Raw genomic sequence first — 20,363 nt, forward strand, 5'->3', positions numbered from 1 at the left:
AATAAATAAATTCAGCATGATTCTGTGTGAAAAATGAATACTCAAAAAGTGTCACCAATTTTGAAGGCAACAATTGTTTTCAAGTACCACATAAGCTTAATGCCTATAGAGCCCTTACTCAAGACCCATATGAGTTTAACGCTTTTGGAATCAAAGTAAGAATATCTTCTTAAAATTGTTGTTATTTCTTTTTTAAATGTTTTCTTCTTTCTTAAGACACAGAGGTGGAAAAATAATAGAAAAAAAAGAAAAGGCTACGTTTAATATGAAATGGAGATATATGACATCCTAAACAAAACGCCACAGGTGACCCTGGCATAATATTGGCAGGTAACCTGAACTACGACTTACTTTAGCCCAGGAGATTTCTAGATCCAAGTCGCCAAGCACACTTTCTGAAGTGGATTTCTGTACCAACTCAGCTTCGGTAACGGAGAGCCATTCAGAGAGAGAAGCAGCCTCTTTCTTCATTTTCCGGGCCAACTGTGATGCTCTTTCCAGATCCTGTTTTCCCTCTGTCACCTGAAAAGAGGAGGGATTGAGAGAGAGAGAGAGACAGAGAGAGAGAGAAAAAAAGAGAGACAGAGAGACAGAGAGAGAGAGAGAGAAACAGAGAGAGAGAGAGAAACATAATAGGAGTGAATCCAAATAATAACTAATAAAGATCCAAACTGTATTCATACTTAACCCCCAAGACCTACATAACCCTTATCTCTCACACCTAGAATAACTCAATTCTTACATTCTTTTATCTCCAGAGGAGGACAATATACTATAGTCATTAAATGTTAGGCAACCTTGGGTTTTCATCTTAGCTCTTTCCATTTACTTTCTAAGTGACCTTGGCAGAGGCACAACCCTCAAAAGTTGTTAGGAGTATTAAATGACAAAGGGCTTGACCCAGTCCTTGTAACAAAGTTAAGGAATCAGTAAATGGTGTCTTTTATCATTTTAAACAGAAGATGCCTTACAGTCCTCTCAAAGAACTCTGTTTAAAAACAGACACACACACACAGGACACTTGTGTGGCTCAGTAGGTTAAGCATCTGACTCTGGATTTCAGCTCAGTCATGATCTCAGAGTTTGTGAGACTGAGCCCTACATCCTGCTGTATGCTGACAGTGCAGAGCCTGTTTGGGATTCTCTCTCTCTCCCTCCCTCTGCCCTTCTTGCACACTCGTCCTCTCTCTCTCTGTCAAAATAAACTTTAAAACACATACACACATATATACTATAGCCTAGAAATTTGTGGGGGGAATAGTATGATTTTCATAACTATGTTTTGTAATTAACTAGTTAACTTAAAATATAATATATAACTGTGCAACATAACCCTTTGTTACTAAATTGCTTTTGTGGTTGACAGATAGCAAAATCAACTGAACTAACATTTATCAGGCTTTTTTTTTTTTTATGTTTACTTATTTTGAGAGAGAGAAAGGGAGGAGGCTCCACACTGTAGCCCAGAGCCCAACACAGGGCTCTCTGTCTTATGAATCATGAGATCATGACCTGAGCCAAAACCAAGAGTCAGTTACTTAACCAACCCAGGCACCCCTACCAGACTCTTAACATAGTTCCTGTGTTATACTGGGGAATCTTAATGCTATGCAATAAAATCCACAACAGTCTCCGTGATGGGCACAATCTCTTCTACTTTGCAGATCAGGGCAGTGAAGCTTAAGGAGGCTAAGGCCGTGATCAGGGTGGCATGGCCACTGGTTGAGCCTGGTCTGACCCCTTACGTTACATGATGGTACTCTCAACAAAACTATCATTCATAACATTTTTTTTAATGTTTTTTTTTTATTTATTTCTAGGAGAGAGAGAGAGAGACAGCGTGAACAGGGGAGGGTCCGAGAGAGAGGGAGTTACAGACTGAAACGGGCTCCAGGCTCTGAGCTGGCAGTCAGCACAGAGCCCGACGTGGGGCCTGAACCCACAAACCGCGAGATCATGACCTAAGCGAAAGTCGGACGCTTAACCGACTAAGCCACCCAGACGCCCCATCATTCATAACATTTTTAAGGGCATCAGAACATAATACATAAATAAAAATGTGTTCTTTTTATGCGCACATAGGTACAGGCAATTTGCAAAAGTAGTAGAGTGAGAAGTCATGTATGAGATGAAATTTTCTGGAATGACTTTAAGACTGAATTTTCTTAATGAGTAACGCAGAATTACATTTCTTTTTTCTGGTCCCCTAGGTTCACTTTACTCTTTCACACCTCAAGGATTGATTATTATTAAATTCCTTCTTAAAAGTGAAATATTTTTTCCTACGGAGTTTAATTAAAATTCATGACTTTAAATTAATAGCTCCTCAATGCAGACTTTAGGAGACAAATACATGATTTATATTAAAAGATATTAGGTATTCAAAGGATCTTATCTGACTTTGACATGCCCAGGCAGCTACACAATCATCATAAAACTTAATGTTACCAAAGATTTGTATATACCAGGAAGAAAATAATTTACAGTTCAACTTATAACAATCTACTCTTCTTAGTCTAATCAATACATTTTAAGACATAGTGCATACTGAATTAGGCAGTTTCAAATCATAAAGATTTTACCTAAGCATTTATCCTTCTCCTTCTTAGATATTCAACCATTCCCTCTCAATAGGATTATTCCCATCAGTTAGGAAACATACTCAAGTTTCTCATGTTAAAAAAAAAAAATGCCTGGGGCGCCTGGGTGGCTTAGTCGGTTAAGCGTCCGACTTTTGCTTAGGTCATGATCTCGCGGTTCGTGGGTTCGAGCCCCGCGTCGGGTTCTGTGCTGACTGCCAGCTCAGAGCCTGGAGCCTGTTTCAGTCTATGACTCCCTCTCTCTCTGACCCTCCCCTGCTCACGCTGTCTCTCTCTCTCTCTCTCTCTCTCTCTCCCCCCTAGAAATAAAATAAAACATTTAAAAAAAATTTAAAAAAAAAATGCCTTCTTTGACCTCAACTCCTCTAAGACTATCTTCTCTCCTATCTTTCCTTTGCCAATCCTCAAAACCATTTTCTTACCTCCCTCACATTTCTTGCCTCCTCTCATTCTGGCTTCTGCCCCTATCACTTCACAGAAACTGCCTCTGCTAAGCTCAATAATGACTCCAAGAGCAACAGATCTAAATGGACATTTTTAAATGGACACCATATTTAATGTTTGAGAATTCAAAACCAGCGTCTACCTTCATCCTCAAAATACCCTTTTCCTCCAGCTTTTCTGTCCAGCACTCTCCCGGTGTTACCACTTCCTGCTACTGACTGTAGTTTCTAGATGTATATTTAGTTTGTACCATGTGATCATTTAAAGTGAAATGATCAAGCTAATTAATGGATCCATCATTTCCCATAGTTACCTTTTTTTGTAGTGAAAACATTGAACATCTACTCTTTTAGCAGATTTCAAGTATATAATTATGAAAAACAGGTATGGTGGTTCTTCAAAACCTTAAAAATAAAACTACCATATGATCCAGTAATCCTACTTTGGTTTAGATATCCACAGGAAATGAAATCAGTAGTTTGAACAGACATCTGCACCCCCATATTGATGGTAGCATTCCACACAATAGCCAAGCCGTGGAAACAATCTAAATATTCACTGATGAGCAGGCAAATAAAATGTGGTATAGATATACTTTAGTTTCTTATGCAAGTACATCTTCCTCAAATTTCTTACTAAATGATGTAATTCTTCAAGACTTGATGTAGGCCCTTTTCCTTTTCTTTAGTTTATTTAAAAATTATTTTTAATTTATTTTTCCAGTTTTACTGAGATACAGCACTGTGTGAGTTTAAGTTGTACAGCACAATGACTTTGGTCACATGTGTTAAAAGATGATCACCACAATACTTTAAACATCCATCATTTCATACCAAAAAAAGAACAGAAAATGTCTTTCCTTGTGATGAGAACTCATAGGATTTAGTATCTTAACAACTCCCCTATATATACATAAAGCAGTGTTAGCTATAGTCAGCATGTTGTACATTGCATCCCTAATGCTTATGAATCTTCTAACTGGAAGTCTGTATCTTTTGACCACCTTTATCTAATTTTCAGACCCGTCGTTCCCCCACCTCTGTTAACCACAAATCTGATATGTTTTTCTAGGAGTTTATTTGTTAGGTTTCACATAAAAGTGAGATCATCCATTGTCTTTCTCTGGCTTCATTCACTTAGCACAATGCCTCAAGGTCAATCTATGTTGTTGTAAATGGCAAGATTTCTTTCTTTCTGTGGCTGAATAATAGGACATTGTGTATGTGTATATATATACACACATACATATATATATATATATATATACACACACACACACACACACACACATCTTCTGTATCTATTCATCCATCAATGGACACTTGGGTTATTTCCATGCCTTGGCAATTCTAAATAGTGTGACTGTGAACATGAGGGTGCAGATATCTCTTCAATGTAGTATTTTTGTTTCTGTCAGATATATACCCAAAAATGGAATTAATGGACCATAGGGTAGTTCTATTTTTTATTTCTTTGAGGACCTGCATACTGTCTTGCACAGTGGTTGCACCAATTTACATTCCCACCAATGGTGCACAAGGGTTCTCTCTTGTCCACATCCTCTCTGGCATCTCTCTTTTTGATACTACTCATCTAACAGGTATAAGGTACTATCTCACTGTGGTTTTAATTTGCATTTCCTTGATGATTACTCATGTTTGAGCACTTTTTTATGTTCCTGTTGATCCACTGTATGTTTTCTTTGGAACAAAACCTGTTCAGGTCCTCTGCCGATTTTTAATTGGATTACTTGATTTTTTGCTATTGAGTTGTATGAATTCTTTATGTATTTTTGATATTAACCCAGTATCATATATATGATTTGCAAATATTTTTTTTCCATTCTGTAGGCTTTTTCATTTTGTTGATGGTTTCTTTTGCTGTGCAGGAGCTCTTTAGTTTGATATAATCCCACTCAATTGTTTCTCAGCCTTTTGGCTAAGATCAAGTGTGATGTAATCCCACTCATTTATTTTTTTATTTTGTGGCTGGCATAGGCTTTTCTTTTCTCACTATATCGTCTCCCTAGACAATCTCATCACGGAAAACTTTAATTACCATCTCTGTGCAGATGACTCATAAAATTCCTAGCTTCAGCCCAGATATAGTCCCCAGACTTGAATAACTTTGTGAGTACCTGACATATTCAATTCACTCTCACAAAGGCACTTAAAATGTGAACATGCCCAGTACATGCTTATGATTTTTCCATGTTTCTGCCTTTCCCTCCAGAGCCTCCTCCCAATTATAGCACCAGGATCTTCCATGTAACCAAGCTGGAAACAAAGGGGTCATCTCTCATCTCCCTATTTCCTGTACTCCCACATCTAATCCATCACCAAGTCCTATTCATGTCACTTCTTAATCATGTCTGAGTCAATCCACTCATACCATCTGCACTGCTCCCCCCAGTTCATGCCACCATCGTTTCTCACTAAGTGCACGACAATGCCTTCTTAACTGCTCTCTTCACATCCATCCCTGTCTTTATCCAATTCACCCACCAAACTGTAGGAAGTGGTCTTTTAAAAGCAAATATAGGGGCACCCGGGTGGCTCAGTCAATTGAACGTCTGACTTTGGCTCAGGTCATGATCTCGTGGTTTGTGAGTTCAAGCCCCATGTTGGGCTCTGTGCTACAGCCTAGAGCCTGTTTCAGATTCTATCTCCCTCTCTCGGAGCTTCTCCTACTCATGCTTGCTCTCTTTCTCTCTCTCAAAAATAAACATTAAAAAATTTTTAGGGGCGCCTGGGTGGCTTAGTCGGTTGAGCGTCCGACTTTCGTTTAGGTCATGGTCTCGCGGTTCGTGGGTTCGGGCCCCGCGTCGGGCTCTGTGCTGACTGCCAGCTCAGAGCCTGGAGCCTGTTTCAGTCTGTGTCTCCCTCTCTTTCTGACCCTCCCCTGCTTACGCTGTCTCTCTCTCTCTCCTAGAAATAAATAAAAATATTTAAAAATAAAAAAAAATTTTAAAAATTTTTAATAAAAAAATAGAATATATATAACAAATATAAAATCCTGGGATAACTGCTTATTGCTCGTAAGATTCAAACCTTTATCACAAACTCTAAGACACTAGTATGCTCATCTCGTCCCTCTCTCCAGCACCATGTTCTCCATCCTTGCTCTCTCTGCATTAGCCACACAAATGTACCATGCTGCCTCCTGCCACAGGGCCTTTACACATACAGCTCCATCAACCTCAAAGGCTCCTCATCCTTCATCTCGGCTTATGCACCATTTCTTCAAGGAAGCTTTCATAACCGCAGACGGGGCCAAATTGCCCATTACCTATACTCTTAAAGCACCATACACATTCTTTCATAACACTTCAGCCTGCCAATATGGCATTACTTTGTATGACTACTTGATTAATGTTTTCTTCTTTCACTACCCTAACTTCTACTAGACAAAGATAATTTATGCTTTTGCTCACCACAGTATCACTACTGCCTCTATGATGCCTGACACACAGTAAAGTCTCAACTGTGCTGAATGAGAAAATAACTCTAAAACCATGGTTACAACTGGAGAATTAGTATTAAAACCAGCAACACCACTGTCATCCATAAAATGCCCAGTTGATGAATAAATACAATAATATTTGATCAAAAAAAATAAATTCAGCTGTATAAAACCAAAAAGAAGCTCTACACTCTATGTTCCAGATGTGCAGTGTATCAAAATGATACAAACATATCACATCAGCAATTTTATCTTGCAGAAGTGAAGTCAAAGTTGTCCAGGAAGAATATTCACTGCTCATTCTTACTGATCTGAAAATGATAACAAAATTTCAGCTAGTTTTCTAGGGGCTGATGGGTAATGTTTAATAACCCAAGAAGGATCTAACACAGCTTTAATTATCTAACACAGCTTTATAACATTGCCAGGAAGGCTTCAGTTAAACATGGTGGTTGTCACTTTGTTTTGTTCTGTTTTCCTAATTCCAGGGCAGAGTTCTCAGTAAGAGAAGACATTAAGCCTGCTTGATATAGTTACTCAAAATAAATGACCAAAAGTTCCCCTGCAGATTCACTAAGATGCCCAAATTATAGGTGTTTCTTGAAAGGATTGTAGATCCTTCTGGACTAATGTGAACTTCCTGTCACTTACTATTTATCAGAGTCTTGATAGTTTAGTTATTTCTCAGTAGACTATTCAATTCAAAAATCCAAGGACCAGTGACTTGAGTTTATAAAGGGCCTGTTATTATTGGTAGAGTTTCTGTAGAATAACTTATGAAACGTGACTAGTCACTGAAAATATAAGCCACTGAGTGGCTCAGTCGGTGAAGCAGTTAAGGGTCTGACTCTTGGTTTCACCTCAGGTCATGATCTCATGGTTCATGAGTTTGAGCCCCAAATTGGGCTCTGCCGCTGATGGTGTGGAGCTTGCTTGGGATTCTCTCTCTCCCTCTCTGTCTGTCCCTCCCCCTCTCATGCTCAGTCTCTCTCTCTCTTGGCTTTCTCAAAATAAATAAATAAGTAAACAAACAAACAAACTTAACAATACAAAACAAAAAAAGAAAATATAAAAATGAGCCTGAATTAAATGTTAAAAGTAAATTTCTATACAATTATTCATCGTAATATTTTATTAACATGTAGATTTAAAGAAATATACTAAAAAAATACTGGAATAATTGAAACCACTATTATTGGGGCGCCTGGGTGGCTCAGTCCGTTAAGCATCTAACTTGGGCTCACCTCATAATCTCCTGGTCCGTGAGTTCAAGCTGATGGCTCAGAGCCTGGAACCTGCTTCAGATTCTGTCTCCCTCTCTCTCTGCCCCTCCCCCTCTTGCTCTCTCTCTCTCTCTCTCAAAAATAAGTAAATATTTTTAAAAATTAAAAAAAAAGAAAACACTATTATTGGTGCTATAAAATTCAAACCTGCATTGTCCTAAGAGTAAAATCTTAAAATACATTAAATGAGAGTGAAACAGGAGAGCAGTGCACCGCCCTTACCTGGGCGCCCAGGTCATTGTAGAGAATCTTCAGGGAGGTCAGCTGCTCATCCATCCCCTTGGGATTGTCAGTTTGTTGCTTCTGGACAATGTGCCTTCCTGTTTTGATTACAGTCTCCACTTCAAGCTTGACTTCACTCAAAGTTTTATAGAGTTTCTTTAAAAGAGAGCAGGGCACATTTTACACACTGTGGTGAAAAGTTGCTAATTGGAAACATTTCAGAACACTGGCTTCTACAGATTGACAGGTACAAAGTAACTATGGAGATCAAAGGACTTTATCTGCCTCAGATATGGTTCAAAGCATGAGACAAATGATTAAATCAAGGTTGTATTATCTTTTTAAAATCAGATAAGAAGATAAACTAATCCAGATTATACTTATTTAAAAAAGTCACACATGTGATTTCAAGGTTCATGAAAGTACTTAATGATAAAAACAGTTTCCCTGCATAAAATGGAAATATATTGACTAAAAATTGAATGTCTATCATTTCTTAAATTACATTTTTAAAAATCACAAATGCTCTTACTAGAATGAAGTCAACATCGGCTGTATTTCTGGCTGTCGACATTTGGAAGTATTAACATTCACTTTTTTTTCTTAAAATTCTCTGAAGTACCCGTCTACCACAATAAGCATGCATTACTTATATGATGAAAAGATATATAAAAAGTCAATATAGCAAGAAGTATGTAACTATAAGAAACCGGAGTGATGTAGGTCAAATTCAGAATGGTCCTCATCCTAGTAACTTGAAACTAAAAAGCTTTTATCTGGGAGAGTTCTCTTGTTTGTGTCACTCATGATCTTGACCTGAAACCTCTCACATGGCATTGTCACACAATAACAGACAAGCGGACTGAGTTACATAAGGTCAAGGGCAGCGCTTGCTCTTTTGATCTCTATATCTCATTAAATAAATCAATACTTACATGTATACTCACACACAGACATACGCCCATACTCATACACACATACACACCCACATTTATTCTATTTGTTCATTCTTCCACTCATTTCAGTTTTCGAGTATGCAAACCTGCTGTGTGCAACAAACATGGAGAAAGTAATTTTGAAAAGCAAAAGAACTCCCCCTGGACTTTTGTTTTAACCAGTGTCATCTTAACTGTCCTCACGATTCTCCCAAGGAGAAGACCAATTCTAAGATTGTGTATACTTAGCCACATTATTTTTAAATGTCTATTCAACCGAGTTATAAAGTTCAAGACTAAAATAGTAATAACACCTTATAAATAATTTCTTGTCTCACATCTTAGGTTTAAACTTCAATTTAAAATTTTACTTTCCTAGAGAATGATTTTTTTATGCTATAATATTCCTGACATCCATTCTAAGTATAATTTCGTCTTTCATATTTTAGGCGTAAGCTTTATAAGTTAAAATTTAAAGTTTGACTTTCCTTAAAAATGATTTTCTTTTACATTGTAATATTCCTAACATCTATTCTAAGCATGGTTCTTCTAGCTGACTCAAATTTATCCTTTAGAATTTAGCTTATTAGTCACATTCTGCCAAAACCTTCCCTAACTTCATTCTCTGATTAAAATGTGTTTCCCTTGTTTTTTAAATCATGTTATATGCATGTCTATTCTAGCTTCCTTATCTTGTTACATTGTAATAATTGATTTTATTCTCCCCTACCTGTCTCTCTTATCTCTTTTAATTTCCTTGAAGAACAGGACAACACTTCTTATTTTTAACCTGTTTTTCACTATCACTCTCTACTCTTAGTTTAAAATAGACCAGTAATTACTAATAAACCATGTATGTAAGCACTAAACGAAGCCCTAATAGCTGCTGGGAAACCCAGGACACAGTATCCACCCAATGGCCTCACCATACACTTGTCCAGATGGTTCTGTATGACATCAGGATCCACATCCTTCACATCCAGAACATGAAGTTCTGCTTTCACACAATCCAGGACACGCTTGCAATCAAGCATGCGCTGTTCAAAATTAGCAGGCTTCTGGAAAAGCTGGAACTTTGTAGACACCTCTCGAAGTTTCCTCTGTTTGCATAAATGAACATGATAAGCATTTCACATCAGAAAGATAATCTCTCAGCGGACGGTATGAGTACAACACATACTGCTAAAAAGCTGTAGGATAAAGCACCAATAAAAACATTCCTTAAAGGAATGAGTGAGGCTACACCTGAGTGACTAGCACAGCCCACTGTCCCGATTTATTTGACAGTTTATTAGTTGAAGGTATCATAAAAGGTGAAGCAGGCCTCGCCAGAATGAAAACTTCATGAATTTTCTCACCTGTTTGAAAACTATAGTTCAGGAACCTAAAACTCAAAGCGTGCTCTTAATCATGAGCTCAGAGTCCAGGTCAACCTCACGTCCATCATTAATGGACTAGGCGGAGCTCCATCCCCTACTCTCAGCCAGCCCAGTGCATCAGCCACATCAGAACTGACAGAAGCTTGTATTCATGGAAAAGTCTGTATGAAGATAACCTCTAAGTCTGGCTTACTCCCTCTTCTCAATTCAACTGTAAAATCAGAGTCAATATTTTGTGTCTTACTGCCCCGCTGGGGATACAATGCACCTCCAATACATCCCTCCCACACCACTGTTTACGTCATAAACAAAGAAGACCAAGGGCATCCAAGTAATCGCTCTTTCCAATTTTTTTTATGCCCAACACATCAAAAAGTGGAAGGAAGCTGCTCGCCCTCCTCACCTGTAGCACATCCATCTGACTTCCTCCTCTGGCGTTCCTGCCTTCCGGAGACGTCGAAGGCTGGGAACGTGCACTTCTTCTCAACTCCTCCAAAGTTAGCTCATGGGCTGAGATCTCTGCTTGGATTTTCTACAAAGAGATTAGGAAGGAGAGAATGTCTATTTTTAATTAAAAGTTCCATATAGTAAGGCAAGGCCTAAGAATACGTTGACTCTTATACAAGCTTTAGTAAGTGTAATGGAAATACAGGCCCTCTGTACTGCAGGACTATTATAGGGGACACACAAACTAAGGTCTTTGCATTTGTCATTTCTAATGATCACCACTTACTTATAATCCAACTTCATAACTATAATTTTAAAATGATGATCATTTGCCAGGGTCTCACACAGAAACCAAAAGAACTCTGTTCCATAAGGAAGGTCAGCCTTACTCACTGACTCGATCTGGAATGGCAAGGGGGGCCAATTCTCATGCAGAGGAGGAGGCAATCACATATGTTCTTTTTATGACTCAAAGCCCTCAAATCCATGGCAGTACCTGAGCTTCCTGTGGAACTTGGAAGGCGTCTATCCTATCAGTCAAGTATGTCGTGAGCTGCTGGTCCAGTTCCCCTAAGCTCTCCTGCAACACCTGAAGCATGTGGTCAGTTTCCCGCAGCACCTGGAGTTGCTTTTCCAAGGCAATCTGCCTGCTCTCTGCCTACACAGAGGAAAAACGAAATCATTAGACACTCAGCACAAACATAAAGAGTTGAATATAAGAAAACCCTTACGTTCTGGCCACCAAGAAAAGAAACAGACTGTAAAAACACTAATTCAAAACTCTGGGCTACATTTTAAATAAGTAATAACTAGCAATTTGTAACAGTGAAAAGATTCTTCTTAGTATCTTATTTACCTCACAGTGAATTATTAATTGTTACTTCTTTCTACATACCATGATAAAATATAAAATGCTCTTGAGCGCACTATGCTAAGTGAAATGAGACAGAGAAAAACAAACAGCATATGATCCTACTTATATGTGGATTCTGAAACAAACAAACAAAAAACCAACTTATAGATACGAGAACAGACTGCTAGTGCTAAAAGCGTAGATCTTAAAAGTTCTCATCACAAGAAAATACTTGTGACTATGTATGATGAGGGATGTTAGCTAAACTTATCATGGTGATTATCTGACACTGTATATAAATATCAAATCATTATGCTGTACACCTAAAAGTAATATAATGTTATATTTCAAATATACTTCAATAGAAAAAGAAACAAGTAAAGATTTCTCACATATTAAAAAGAAAACAAAAATGTAATTTATTACAAATTTAGGAATCCTCAATAAGCCTATCAATAACAGTATAAAATATACCAAGAATGTCTATCAGAGTGGACATATAAATCTCTTTTTGTCCAAAGTGTCAAGTTCTACAGATTCACATATATGTTGAACCACTGTCTGCTGCACTTTAGGAGTAAGCTTGATGCTATTCATAACCAAAGCATCAATCATTATTATTTAATATGTGTTTGAAAGCATGGAATATCCATTCAAGCCTCCTATAAAGGAATAATCTCTTTTCTCTACTTACTGATATGAACATGTATGTTGTGATACATTCTGGATAGATGTCTAAGGGATTATGGCATTTTATAATAGCAATTTACATCAAATGTGGATGGTCCTAATATTTACTAGAATAATAGGAGTTATAATACTTACAGCTATAACATGATCCTTAAATGAAATTAAACAGTTCATAAGTAGAAACGATCTCAAAGATAGATTTTTTTAATCATCAAGTTCTGCTTGCCTTGAAGTATTAGGTCTACTCTTCACACTTGGTATTTCAAAGCCATAAATACTTCTATTAATGTTGGTTACCAGCTCTTCCTCTTGGTAAAAGTTCTTGAGGTGAGCTCTGTACCGTAACACCTAATCAACACCCCTTCATGCTCCAATTCTTACCAAGTGGCTCAGTTCTTCGTATCGACTATTAAAAGCCTCCAGTTTCTCACTGATTATATCATCAAGAATCCCTCCATCGATCAGAGTCTGGCCAAGTTCTCGAATCTGAGTGCGATTATCTGCTGGATGTCGCAAAACAGATTCCAGAGACTAGACAGGGAGAGGAACAAAATATATGCATTTACTGAGGCAATATATGTTAAGGATCTAAAAATGTCTACTCTTTTAAACATGTAATTCCATTCTCTAGAAATCTACATAAAGAACAATACTAGAAATGAGGCAGATGATTACATAAATATCCATGATGGTATTAATAAATATATAAAACCGAAAACTCAGTATGAATGATCATCCATGTTACTATAATTTCAGAAATTATTAGTTACATGGGTAAATGTTCGTGGTATGATGCAAAGTTTAAAAGCAGAAGACAATACTATACAAGCAGAATCATCTCAAACTGCTATTGATTATATTACCAGAAACAAGTACCCATTTTTCTACAACAAACACAGAATGCTAGATGCTATTTTATATACATAAATCTAATTAGATGGGCTAAATATTATTCCCATATTACAGATGGGAAAACTGAAGCTCACAGAGGTTATGTACAAAAACACATACTAAAAAGAAGACCTAAGATTCCAATGTTATGACTCTACAGGGTTTTATCCATTACTATAATGGACTGCCTTCTAGTGTGGATGGATTTTTAAAAAATAATAAGTAGGAAGAAATACGCCAAAATGTTTAAAAATGCCTATCTTCCTTTACACTTCTCTCCATTTATCATATTTCTAGAATGAAGGTGTTTTAATTCTTGTGTTAGGAAAATGTGTTTTGTTATGTTTTCTAAAGTTTATTTATTTGAGAGAGAGAGAGAGAGCATGCCTGCCCATGCCAGCAAGGTAGAAAGAGAGGGATAGGGAGAGAATCCCAAACAGGCTCCATGCTTCTGTGCTGTCCACCCAGAGCCCAGTGTGGGGCTCAAATTCACAAAATCGTTAGACGATGACCTGAGCCAAAATCAAGAGTCAGACCCTCAACCAGCTGAGCCACCCAGGTGCCCCAGGAAAGGTGCTTTTTTTTTTTTTAATTAATTTATTTTTTTTTGTTTTAAGTTTTATTTTTTTACAAATAGTTTATTGTCAAATTAGTTTCCACATAACACCCAGTGCTCATTCCCACAAATGTCCCCCTCCATGCCCATCACCCCTCCCCCCCACATCCATCAGTCCTCAGTTGTTGTCAGCATTCAAGAGTCTCTCATGGTTTGCCTCTCTCCCTTTCCCCCACCATTTCCCCCCTTCTTCTCCCGATTGGTCCTCTGTCAAGTTCCTCCTAATCTTCCTATACGTGCAAACATATGGTATTTGTCCTTCTCTGCCTGACTTATTTCGCTCAGCATTACACCCTCAAGGTCCATCCATGTTGCTACACATGGCCAGATTTCATTATTTCTCATTGCCATGAAGTATTCCATGGTAAAGATAAACAACATCTTCTTGATCCATTCGTCCGTGGATGGACACTTAGGCTCTTACCATGTTTTAGCTATTGTGGAGAGTGCTGCTATGAACATTGGGGTACATGTGCTCCTATGCCTCAGCATTTCTGTATCCCTTGGGTAAATTCCTAGCAGTGCTATTGCTGGGTCATAGGGGAGTTCTATTGTTAGTTTCCTGAGGAACCTCCACACTGTTTTCCAGAGGGGCTGTGCCAGTTTACATTCCCACCAACAGTGTAGGAGGGTGCCCGTTTCTCCACATCCTCGCCAGCATCTAGAGTTCTCTGATTGGCTCATTTTAGCCACTCTGACTGGCGTGAGGTGGTATCTCAGTGTGGTTTTGATTTGAATTTCCCTGATGAGGAGGGAAGCTGAGCATCGTTTCATGTGTCTGTTGGCCATCTGGACATCCTCTTTGGAGAAGTGTTTGTTCATATCTTCTGCCCATTTCTTCACTGGGTTGTTTGTTTTTCGGGTGTGGAGTTTGGTGAGTTCCTTATAGATTCTGGATATTAACCCGGAAAAGTGCTTTTAAAGTAAGCTTTTCATATTTTTTATATTCTCTCAATCTTTCATTCTGCTACTTTACTTGCGAATCAATCTTTTTTTCTCCAGCAAGCATCTGGCTCTTGGACTTTAGGTACCACATCTGACTTATTTCTGACCTTCAGTCCAGTCATCCACTCTGTGTCCCTTCGGTTTTAAGAGGAAACGTACCTTCTTCCTCTTCTTTTATTTTAGACAAAGCTACCCTCTTCACATTTTAATCCATTGAAGAAATAGTTATTGAGTTATCGTGTGCCACACACTGTGCTGGCAATTTGAGAACAAGGAAAAAGCAGGCACATTCCATGGCCTCATGAAGTTCAAGCCAAGGCCTGGGGACAACCTCCTAGGACAGGATCCCAGACCTCAAATACCGCTCTGACTTGCCCCCAGCTTTTCATGTCTAAAGAGAACAGAGCAAGAGCCACTGAAAACACAGTGGTGGCCATTGTCTAATGAGCAAAAATAACTTTATGAAGAAACAAGAGAGCAATTATCCTAACAACATAAGGCAGAGCTTTATCCGGGTACTGACAAAAACAAGCTGCAAAATCACTAGGGTGCTTTACTAAATGTACTAATGTCTAAAATGTACTAATTATCAAAAGCTAACCAGCCCATGAGGCTGAGTTAGTAGGTCACCAATCATCTAAATATACCTGATTGTATAAACAACGGAAGTACACTGAAAACTACCAAGGAAGCCAATGTGTTTGTCAACAGATGTGCCATGTTCCTCACGTGAGCGCTAGAGAACCGCCACCCGTAACGCAGGGGCCCACCTCCAGGGCTTCATTGACCGCATCTGTCTTCTCGGGCAGCGCCTCTGTGCTCTGCATCCGCTCCTCCAAAGTGCTTAGCCAGGTGGTCTCCAGATCCAAATAGTGGAGCAGTTCAATCCAGCAAGACCACACCTCCTACAGAGAACAGGAAAAGGGTTAAATTGTGTAGGAAGTCATTCAAACACGTGATGTATCTCTAGACACATCTCTAGGAAGTGATGAGTGTGGAATTTTAAATAAGTAAAAAGAAATAAGATTCTTCAACAAATCATAGTAGACCAGTTTGTGGGGGGGGGGGGTCGTGGGACACAGAGGAATGGGTTGTCTCTCTATATAGGCTAAAACAAATTCCAAGGATCTGGTCAAATGCCAAAAATAAAACTATTTAATTAGTAGAAGAAACCAGGAAGGAAACATTATTAGGTTTTTTTTTAATAGAAAGGTAAAAAGTACTCATAACTGCAATACTTTTTAATAAGATATAGGAAATTAGAATTCCTACTATTCCAACTCAGAGCTGACAGCACTTTTTGCAGTATATTCTTTCCTACTTTCTCCTAATTCATATGTATTTTGTCTATACATGAAGAGCTCACATATGAATCAAGTGGAGTTATACTGTACTCACTATATTAGTTACAATCACTTATTCCCCATTCCTATGGGGAGTTTTGGGAGGAAGGGGATTAACTTATACTCTACTTTCTAGAAGTAAAATTATGAGAGGAGGTTCCCCTTCATATAGAGAAGAGCCTATTTGATTAATAAATTTAGGAGGAAGAGTTCCACACATAGCCTCCCGGGTTGATTCTCCTTCAGATCCACTAAGAGAAGGTACATTCCAGCACCCACTCCCCAGGGGGTGTGTTTACCAAGTCAGGGGGCAGCAAATTTTTCTATAAAAGTCCAGACAGTAAATATTTTAGGTTTCACAGGCCACTTTCAGTCTCTGTCACAGACTCTTTTTTGTTTATTGTATGTGTGTTGTTTTGGTTTTTGAATCACCCTTTTAAAAATATATAAACCATTTTTAGTTCACAAACCATACAGAAACAGGCCACAACCCAGATTTAATCCTGAGGCTGTAATTTGCCAAACCCCAGCTAAGACTATAAAAGGGAAAAGAGGTGTCTAGTCCCCTAATTTTTATAGACAGAAAGCAGACTGAGATCTACTCAGCGGCCAGCAGAACCCTATTTCTGGGGCACCTATTTCTGGGTGGCTCAGTCAGTTAAGCATCCGACTTGGGCTCAGGTCATGATCTCACAGTTCATGGCTTCAAGTCCCACATTGGGCTCTGTGCTAACACCTCAGAGTCTGGAGCCTGCTTTGGATTCTGTCTCTCTCTCTCTCTCTCAAAAATGAACATTAAAATTTTTTTAAAAAAGAACCTTATGTCTTATGGGGAAAAAAAAAAGATGGCTCCCAGAAAGCACTCCCAAGAAGCCAACTGGTCCCTACTCAAGTAATGGCCCCCACCCCAAAGTGGGGCACTGACTACACATAGGTGCCTGGCTGGATTCCAGAATCACTATTACTAAATTTCAGAGTCACCATTACCAGTGACTGTTATTTACCTTCTATTCCCCCAACTTTTTGAATGGGAATGTCCACTGGGTTTTCCTGTGCCCATCCTCACCACTGTATGCTGGGGACACGGGGTGCAGGTAACTTGTCTTTTTTGTGCCCAGGTCACCAGATCCAGAGGCACGGCTCCCACACACCCGCACCTGAAGAAACTGCTCCAAGGAGGCACACTAGCATATGGATCACAAGACAGTGGATTTTGAACTTGATGCTGTACTGGATAAGACTTTGGGAGTCCCTGGGAGTCTAAGTGCATTTTGCATAAGCAAAGAATATAATTAATGTATGATCAGAGATAATGATAGACTAATGATAACCATGGCAGACTAACAATAACCACACATTTTTTGCCACTACTCCCATTAAGTGGTGACATTGTTTTCTCCTCCCCCAGGATGTGGACTGGCCTTACAACCAGCTTAGAACAAAAGAATGCTCCATAGGTGATGCTCTACCAAACTGAAACCCTAGCGTCTCAGGGGAGTGGTGGCCTCTGCTCTCTCCCTCCTAAAAGCCAGCTGCTCTGCTGCCCAGAAGCCATAAAATGGAGAGGCCACATGGAGAAAGACCTGCAGGAGGAGAGGCCGTCATGAATGCCCCAGCTGAGCTCCCAGTTGAACGCAGCCATCAGAGGGAGCTCTCCCTACAACACATGGAGCAGAGGAGTCATGCAGTTGGGCCAAATCAGCTCACAGCATCATAAGAAATAATAAATGGTTAGTTCTGGGGGCACTTGGGTGGCTCAGTCAGCTGAGCATCTGACTTCGGCTCAGGTCATGATCTTGTAGTCCGTGAGTTCGAGCCCTGCATTGGGCTCTGTGCTGACAGCTCAGAGTCTAGAGCCTGCTTGGGACTCTGTGTCTCCCTCTCTCTCTCTGCCCCTCCCCTCCTCACTCTCTGTCTCTCAAAAAAAATTTAAACATTAAAAAAATTTTTTAAATAAACGGTGTTTTTGTAAGGCACTATGTGTCAGTGAGGTGTGTTACAGAGAAAGTGATAACATAAGTGTATATATTAAACACATGAAAACATGGATGGGAAGAATATACACCAACTCCCAGATGATGATTACTTCAAGAGAGGGATCAAGAGACCTGGAATGGGATGGAAAGAAGGAAACATAGTCTGAATGCTAATTTGCTTTATTTTAAAAACAAGATCTGGAAAGATAGGGTAAAATGTTAACATTAATATCTGAAGGATATGTAAATAGGTATTAATAGTATTACCTGTACTTTTCTGGAAGTTTGAAACATTTCATGATTTAAAAAAAAAATCTTATGGAATCTAAAAATAATCAAGGTAATAAAGTAGGACTCTGCCAAAGAAAAGCATTCTTACCCAAACTTAGGAATCTGGGCTATTTCTGTACAAGACCCGTTAGTCGCCTAGGACATCCTTTTAAGAGCATTTCAATTTTTAAGCTTTATTTCCATCTTTTCATCTCCGGCTTTAAAGATATCAAGGTCTCATCTTTTCTCTCTTATCATTTTTTCCTGGTATTTTTCCTTCTCTTCTCTCAAAGTAATTCTCTCAAACTAATTCCAAAGCAATTCTCAAACCAATTCCAAATTCTCTACATACATATTTTATTCCTCATTCTCAAATTGTCACCTCTGGGTCATGAACAAAACTTGAAGCAATGACACATAATATCTGGTGGTCTTTTGTTAGCTTAGGATAACTTGGGGACTTCACTCATTATTTAAACATATTATGAGTTCCTATTCTGCCTATAAATAAACAGGAAAGCAAAACCATGGATAAAACTACAGTAAAATTCAAGTCTAAGATCATTCACTCAAGATTGGGCATACATATTATGTTTACAGAATTTTAAATTTTAAATTCTCAATTGAGTGACCTCAGGTATTTTAGGTTAGATAATGCAGTTGACCTTTGAACAACACAAGGTTGAACTGCATAGATCGATTTATACATGGATTTTTTACAGCACAGTCCTATAAATGTATTTTTTCTTCCTTATGATTTTCATAATACCATTTTCTCTTCTCTAGCTTACCTTATTATAAGAATACAGTATATGAATATAACATACAAAATATGTGCTAATTAACCACTGATGTTATCAGTAAGGATTCCGGTCAACAGTAGGCTATTAGTATTTAAGTTTGGGGGGAGTCAAAAGTATAGACAGATATTCAACTGTTGTGAGGTTGGGGGTCAAGTGCTCCTAACCCCCACATTGTCCAAGGGTCAACTGTGTATTAATATTAAGGAGTAAGGCTTTATTTGACTTGTAGCTTTCTTATTAACCATTCTGAATTATACATATTTATCTTAGCACAAAATAGATTCAGGACAAGTGAGAATTTAGCGAATTTAGTTTAAATATCACAGATGTGATTGTTTATCATTTTAGGATTTACCACAATACAACCACTTGTTTTAGGCTGAACCGAAGTTAAATTTAATTTTTATAAATTGAAATGCTTACATCTTTTCAGTAAGATGAAGAAAAGTCACACTATATAAAAATAAGCAAGCAAAAGCTTAATTTTATTAGAAAAAAACCTCACAGAATCATCTACATCTTCAACCAACTTTAAAAAAAAAAAAAACCCTTCAATTCATCTCTGTGTACTAACCAGGCAAAACAAAACAAAATAGACTCAATACATTGTTCTAGAATTTTAGAACTGGAACAGCCCTACAGATGGTCTGAAATATGAAAACCTTGATTTCACATATAAGAAAAAGAAAGTCTAAATATATGAAATAGCTTTCCCAAGAACCTTACTAACTGAAGGCAGATCGTCGTTTCCTGTTGTTGTTTTTTTTTAATCCCAGTTTCCTTTTTAATCAACTGTTATCCAGGAACGACTTTTCCTTTACGATCCCATATTAGAAAAGAAAAAATAGAGTTTCTTCCAAGATATGGAAATGGTCAGTAAATTGCAGAGCTTAATCTCAGAAATACGTCACTGATTAAATAACATACCTCTAGCGTGTGGCACTTTCCTCGAATTCTGTTACACAGAAGTTGGTAATTCTCCAGCACAACATTCAGCTCAGATGTCAACTCCTGGCCACCAGAGGGCACCTTTGCAGCTAGTAACTTGATGTTGTCCTTCAGGATCTTCACTCTCACCTCCTTCTGCAACACGTCCTCTTTCGCCCTCTGTTCCAAAAAAGGATGAACTTGAAACTGTCTCCCTTTCTCAGTCACCAATTTCTTTCCTTTTCAAAAGATAACTAAACCAAAATTAAAATGCCTA

General features: G+C 38.3%; 1 protein-coding gene across 4 annotated transcripts in view; it reads right to left on the bottom strand.

Moving 5' to 3' along the window:
* Positions 1-20,363, bottom strand: part of UTRN (utrophin) — a 576,845-nt gene that overhangs the window by 313,911 nt on the left and 242,571 nt on the right. For all 4 annotated transcript variants that reach the window (XM_039230877.1, XM_039230878.1, XM_039230879.1 and 1 more), the window contains 8 exons: positions 20,087-20,266; positions 15,538-15,672; positions 12,697-12,846; positions 11,269-11,430; positions 10,729-10,857; positions 9,873-10,046; positions 8,012-8,167; positions 352-522 (listed from right to left, as the gene is read on the bottom strand). In XM_039230877.1, the coding sequence (XP_039086808.1) occupies positions 352-522; positions 8,012-8,167; positions 9,873-10,046; positions 10,729-10,857; positions 11,269-11,430; positions 12,697-12,846; positions 15,538-15,672; positions 20,087-20,266 (1,257 nt within the window). The remainder of the gene's footprint in view (positions 1-351; positions 523-8,011; positions 8,168-9,872; positions 10,047-10,728; positions 10,858-11,268; positions 11,431-12,696; positions 12,847-15,537; positions 15,673-20,086; positions 20,267-20,363) is intronic.

The sequence above is a fragment of the Hyaena hyaena genome, unplaced genomic scaffold (genome assembly GCF_003009895.1).
Source record: "Hyaena hyaena isolate Hyena2069 unplaced genomic scaffold, ASM300989v1 scaffold_52, whole genome shotgun sequence".
Lineage (NCBI taxonomy): Eukaryota > Metazoa > Chordata > Mammalia > Carnivora > Hyaenidae > Hyaena > Hyaena hyaena.